Genomic DNA, 6245 nt, shown 5'->3' with positions numbered 1-6245 from the left:
CAATATGCCGCAGAAACTACCCCCTAACCCCCCCCCCCCGGCTGATGCGAATTCATCAGCCTGCTACTAAGAACTGAGCGCGTGGGAACTGTTAACACATAACAACTCCACCCGCCCAGCTCATAGCTCGCACTGTTTTCAGTGCCATTCTCCAATAACTAACTACCTAATTTGTTTGCTACGGACGCAAGATTATTCTATGAGAATAAATTATCCATATACCAATTATGATTCCCCAGGCTGATATCCATTAGCCAGTGAGGATCCAATAACCGATAATCACTAAATCTAACATTACTTAGAACTACCGAAATTAAAATAAATTAAATTAAGCCCACTCCTGGACTCCCCTGAAGGAGGAATTTATGTCCAGAAGGTGAAGCAATACTACTATTTACACCTGCATATAATAAATGAATGATTAAACTAAACTAAACTAGAACTAATAATAGAACTAAAATAGAGCTAATCTGATGCAGCTTCACTAACGGAAGAGTTCGCTAACGCTTCCTGCATTTGACGTTCCCTCTCCAAAATCTCTTTGGTGAGCATTACACCCTCCGCGAATCTAATTACTGCCACCCACGCCTCCTTACAGTAACACATCGCAGCGATCACGGCCTCGAGTGTGAGATTATCTCCTATCTCTCTTTTGAGGGCATCCCTTTCAGAGTTCCAAGCAGAGCACTCCTGCCAAGTATGTTCCGTTGAGTCCTCTGTTTTATCCGTACAATGCTCGCATATCGCAGATTCTACTTTACCTATTCTGAAAAGATACGTTCCAAAGCATCCATGCCCTGTTAGAAGTTGCGTCAGTCTAAAGGCCATACTTCCCCACCCTCTATCTAACCATTGATTAAAGTTGGGAAGTATCGCCTCCCTGGTCCTACTACCGTACAGACCAGGGCCGTCTAGATATAGTTCCCACTGTCTTCGCATAAGTAATTCTTCCTCTCTCTTGATGTCGACCTCTCTTTTTTCAGACCATAAACCGACCGCTACTAAATCCCGTACACGTTCATATGATCTTTTCCTTGCTCTCGCTAGAAGGTGCAACGGCGGAATTCTAGCTAACAAGTTTGCTGCGTCCAAAGAGACCGTGCGATAACCAGAAATTACCCTGATAGCTAAAGTTCTCTGTAGTCTATCGACTAATGTCTGAATCTTGCAGGAGGCGGATAATGCATCACTCCAGAGTGAAGCCCCATACAGCAGCACCGACAGCACTACATTTGCGTATAATCTCCTTTTGCACTCGCCAGATCCCCGCAAGTTAGGCATAAGTCTACCCAACGCCCTAACTACCTTTGCAGTTTTTTCGCCTAGATAATTAAAATGATCTATAAAGGACAATCTGCTATCTACCATTATTCCAAGGTACTTCATAAAAGGTTTCGCCTGGATCCATTCATTTTCTACTCTAACGTACGGATAATCTTGTGGTTTATTCAGACTTCCATGGAACAAAACAATCTCAGTCTTACTAGCTGACACTAAGACCTAATCTCTTGATCCTATTAAGGATCAAGCCTATCTGTAAATTCGTTCTTGATACCGCGCGATTCAATGTATCTCCTACTGCTAATATTAAGGTGTCATCAGCATAGCACAAAGTCTGACATCCATACTCAGACCCCTCCTGCAGAACATTATTATAAGCAATATTCCACAGGATGGGGCCCAGGACCGATCCCTGTGGGACCCCTGCTACCATTGCTCTAGATCTATTTCTTCCGCCTTCTTGATTCTCCTATCGTATAAATAGTTATCTATGATCCTCTGTAAATAATCTGGAAATTCCTTAGCAATTAGCGCACGCTTGATGATGCGCCAAGAGATGGAGTTGAATGCGTTTTTAATATCGAGACTAACCGCGATAACTACCCCTCCTACCCTTGTCGCATCTTTAACCGCCTTCTTAACTCTAATAAGCGCATCGCACGTTGACCTGTTTTCTCCGAACCCGTATTGGTTCTCTGAGAGCTGCGCACTAGGGTTTTCTCTTAACCAATCCTTAATCCTATTTGCTAGAATCCGCTCGAATGCCTTTCCTACCTCACTTAACAGGCATATGGGCCGCGCTTTAGGAATACCGGACAAAACCTCTCCTCCTTTCGGAATGAGCACTAAAATCGCTCTTTTTCATTGAGCGGGGAAAACTCCCTCTCTAAGGCAAGATGTGAAACATTCCGCCATCTTTATTATCATCTCGCTTGGAAGTGCTTTTAATATAGTGGCCGTTATACCATCCGGGCCCGGTGCTGTATTACTAATTCCACTTCTCTTTAGCACTTGATGAACTTCCGCAGGGGTAACTTCCATCTCCTCATTCCATTGGAATTCCTCCCAGTTGCACGGTACAACTGGCTCCGCATCAGGGAATAATGACTTCAACAGTGACTTTAAAGAATTTTCATCTAGGGATTCTGTGATGCTTGGGGTGGAACTCCTAAGACGTCTCATTACAAGCTTATACGGGAGTCCCCAGGGATCCTTCTCAATTGTAGCGATCAATTCACTCCACGCATTAGACTTAGCTTTATTAATTTCGAGCCTTAAATTCTTCTTAGCCAATCTATATTCTGTTTCAGATCTAGCCAACTCTTCTGCCTGAGGGTGTTTCCTACGTCTATACCTCATCCAGGCCCTACGCTTCCTAACTGACTCTCTCCTAAGCTCTGCAATCGTGTCTGCCCACCAGTAAACTTGTTTCCTACCAGCTATAGGTTTAGATCTCGGTGCCGTTAGATCACAGGCTTCAACTAACGCTTTGCTAATCCATTCCTCATATTCCAGTGCTGGAGTATTCTCCTTAATATGTGTATCCTCTGTACATCTCCATAGGAAAGACGCCACAAACTTATCGATGTTCGACTTTTTCCAGTTTCAGCGAGGGTATCCTACACGCGTCTTAGACAACTTTACCGACGGTCTACAGATCTCTAGCAGCAAGTACGCATGATCCAACAGGGTCTCTATATCACCCAATACCTTCCAATTATTTACCTCGTTAAGTCTGCTGAGACCCAGGTAAGGTCAATAATAGACGTATCTTGTGGCCTGATGCATGTGGGGCTCACTCCTAAATTAACTAGCCTCATATCTGTTTCCGCAGCCCACTCCTCTATCAGATCCCCCCATTCATTGGTTTTTAACGAACCCCACAGGGTAGATTTGGAATTAAAATCCCCACAAATTACTATTTTATTGCTAATCTTTCTAACTACATCACCCAATTCATCCAAAAACATAAGGAATTCTCCTCGCGTAGAATTGGGAGAAATATAGCAAGATATTACGTTTAAATTCCTAAACCTGACCGCAACATATTTTTTACCACTTACTATTAATGAGCCTGCACAGTCAATCGCCGATGGCCGCCAGAAAACAGCCGCTAAACCGTCTTTGCTACAGAACCAATGCGGGTTATCATCCGGAACGCGCTGCGGCTCCGAAATTGCACAAATACCTATCTTCATCTCTAGGGCATATTGGGTAAGGATATCAAACGCCCTCCAACTACGGTTTAAATTACACTGTAATATTCTAACCATTATCCGTCTCCATGGCTTCGGCCCTCCGCGCCGTTTCCTTACTAACCGACTTAGAGCCTACATCCGGTTTACAAAGATTAGATCCTACTCTATGTTTAGAATCTTTTCCCTGTGACGAGCATATTGCACAATTGAACTCCGAAGTGCACGAGCGCACGGAATGCCCCGTTTTACCACAACGATAGCACATACCAGAGCGATCTATTGCCGATTTACAGGAACTCATCAAGTGGCCTTGCTCCCAACATCTATAGCACTGAATTGGCCTAGCCTTCAATAATTCAATCCTCGCGATCGTCCAACCGATACGGATCTTATTGCCCGTTGATGCACGAATAGCAGCCGCAAGCGGACATTGAATCCACACTGTGTAAAGACCATTCCTTATAGGCCTGATTGGGCCTACCTTTACATCCTCTGGGAGGCATCCACCTTCCATTGCAATGACTTCAACTACCTCCTGGGCCGTAATAGAATCATCCATGCCAACAATTCTAAGCTCGCCCTTTATCACTGGACGGGTGACGACCGCTTTATCTCCAAGGGCTTCTTGCACCTTTCTCCTTAATGCATCTGCTTTTTCGCTACCATCTGGACCAGGAACCTCGATCAATACGCCTCCATTCGCCGTATGCCTGATCTTCGTGCCTACAATCTTAAGATCCGGAAAAGATACTTTAGTTCTCACCCGTTGTATGGCTTCTGCATATGTCAGACCATCACTTGAGCATTTAATTACCACTGCCGCCGTTTTGGGAGCCCTCCGTGTCCTTTTCTCTTCTTACGCTCCACCGATCTATTAAGAGACTTCGACCTGGACTGTGAAGAGACTTTGCCTTTCGGAGCGTCTAGCTGCTTAGCCTTTCTCTTTTCCTTTATTTTCTCTTTCCTGGAACGAACTTTTTCTCAGTCGCTTCCTTCCTGCGTGTTAATTGCTGACTTTGATGTTGCAGCATTTTGATTATCTGGGATACTATCAATAACCTCTCCTTTAGGCGGGACTAGCTGTATATTGCTCACAACACGGAGCTTCCTAGGGACTCTCTGAGGGAGACCTTGTTCTATAGGTTCAACCTTCTATAGGTTTATCTTCCTGTCTGCCTTGCCTAATTTCCTTGCGCTTCGCTTTTAACGCGTCAATTTGCGCACTGATCGCATCCTCCTGTGCCTTAGCAGTTAGCATAGGCTGTCTGTCCGGGATGGGAATTCTAACACCACCCAGCGCAGGTCTCATCACAACTTCTTGCATTTCCTGTTCCTGTATTCTCATTACAGAGTTACCTCTTCTAGGTGCAGCCATTAACATTGGTGATGAAGCCTTATCCGATGTGAAAATCCTAGGAGGAGTTTCTTTTGAGCTGACTTTAGCTTTCATATCCTCAACTATTCTTTTAAGATCTGCAACGTCTCGCTTAAGTTGTGCTGTTTCTCTCCTGGCTAATCTAAGCTCTGCGTTTAACTCTGCGTTTTTACGACGAAGGAAATTTGGATCACCTACGTCCTCTATCTTCTCCGCCATTATTCTATCTACCTGCTTTATGACATTCAACTTTCTCTTGACGTGGCTGCCTAATCCACCTTGCATGGATGTGCCTACTCTTATAATGTTAATATCATCTAGCCATTCTATTACGGACGATTTTAGTTAATTTATCCAGTGTCGCAGGGACTTCTCTAAGCTGAGACTCAATAGTGGGGCCAGACCTCCACTTAGTTTTAACCTTATCCTTCTTCTTTTTACTTCTATTGTCCTTCCTACTTTCTGCTTCTGAGCAGGTCAATGTACACGTGGTGTCATCCGATTCCAACGGCAGGGCCTTCCTTCGGGCTTTTTCCATGATGACTTTACACGCTGCACCCTTAGCTAGCGCCTCATTATGTATAGCCTCTTTAATTTTAGGATCATTGTACATATCTCCCATAGTTATATGTCCTGTGTCTATATTCCCCGTAGATGTAGATTCCTTAGAAATAGCTTCCTTGTATATGCTATCCTTAATCTTTTGTGTTGCTACTCTCTTACTTTTACGAGGTAGACTTTTAGTTTCCTCCATGTCTTCCTCTTGGGATGCAACTTGCATCTTCCTCTTACCTAATACGGAAGTTGCTGTTGACGCAACTGATCGCGCATCTTCCTGAGAGTCCCAATCCATCTCACTTTGTTAGGACTGCGAGGCAAGTTCACTCTCTGACTGATAATGCTCAGTATCGGCTCTATTAAGAGATTTTTTTTTCTTGGCTACTGTTGAGAATTCTCGTCCGCGCTTGTATGGAGCGAGATAAAGTCCCTGACCTTCCATGGCGCGATTATGACGCTGCATTTCTTCGAGCTGACGTTGCGCCGCCTTGCTATCGTTCACCACCTTCGCGATTTCCGCTGCTCCGCCAGCCAATGAACCGAGAACTCCCAATAATAGTAAAATGGGTAAAATACCTCCGCTATAGGAAGTATTCGTTTTTTCGCAGTCTTTTTCTTCATCGATGATTTTTTTTTGTTTTCATCGACCGTGACTTACGTACTCAAAGATTCGCGCGGAAATCCCGTCGCCGGCAGATTTTACGAATACGAGTTACAACGCGTTGCTAATCCCGACGTACATCTCGTGGAAAAAGTGATACGCAAAAAGGGTGACAAGGTTTATGTGAAAAGGCTGGGATTTGATGCGACACACAACTCTTGGATAGATAAAA

At 44.3% G+C, this 6245-nt stretch overlaps 2 protein-coding genes across 2 annotated transcripts in view; both read right to left on the bottom strand.

Annotated features, from left to right (window-relative positions):
- Nucleotides 1-1368, bottom strand: part of LOC115240092 — a 2292-nt gene extending 924 nt beyond the window's left edge. Inside the window, exon 1 of the mRNA XM_029815060.1 lies at nucleotides 490-1368. Coding sequence (XP_029670920.1) covers nucleotides 490-1368 — 879 coding nt within the window. The remainder of the gene's footprint in view (nucleotides 1-489) is intronic.
- A 115-nt stretch (nucleotides 1369-1483) lies between these two features.
- Nucleotides 1484-4510, bottom strand: LOC115240091. The gene is made up of 7 exons (XM_029815059.1): nucleotides 4495-4510; nucleotides 3552-4256; nucleotides 3338-3481; nucleotides 3007-3223; nucleotides 2247-2836; nucleotides 1894-2111; nucleotides 1484-1750 (listed from the first exon to the last, which is right to left on the bottom strand). The coding sequence occupies exons 1-7, from the start codon at nucleotides 4508-4510 to the stop codon at nucleotides 1484-1486; spliced, it is 2157 nt and encodes a 718-aa protein (XP_029670919.1).
- Nucleotides 4511-6245: the final 1735 nt, after the last annotated feature.

Source organism: Formica exsecta, unplaced genomic scaffold (assembly GCF_003651465.1).
Source record: "Formica exsecta isolate Colony F162 unplaced genomic scaffold, ASM365146v1 scaffold405, whole genome shotgun sequence".
In the NCBI taxonomy this organism is placed as follows: domain Eukaryota; kingdom Metazoa; phylum Arthropoda; class Insecta; order Hymenoptera; family Formicidae; genus Formica; species Formica exsecta.
This window is presented reverse-complemented; position numbering and strand designations above follow the sequence as displayed.

Coding starts and splice junctions, on each gene's coding strand:
- LOC115240091 (XM_029815059.1), bottom strand. Junction 3,482..3,551: donor AGCCATGGAGACGGATAATG/GTTAGAATATTA, acceptor AATATGCCCTAG/AGATGAAGATAGGTATTTGT. Junction 3,224..3,337: donor AGGCTCATTAATAGTAAGTG/GTAAAAAATATG, acceptor TGGGTGATGTAG/TTAGAAAGATTAGCAATAAA.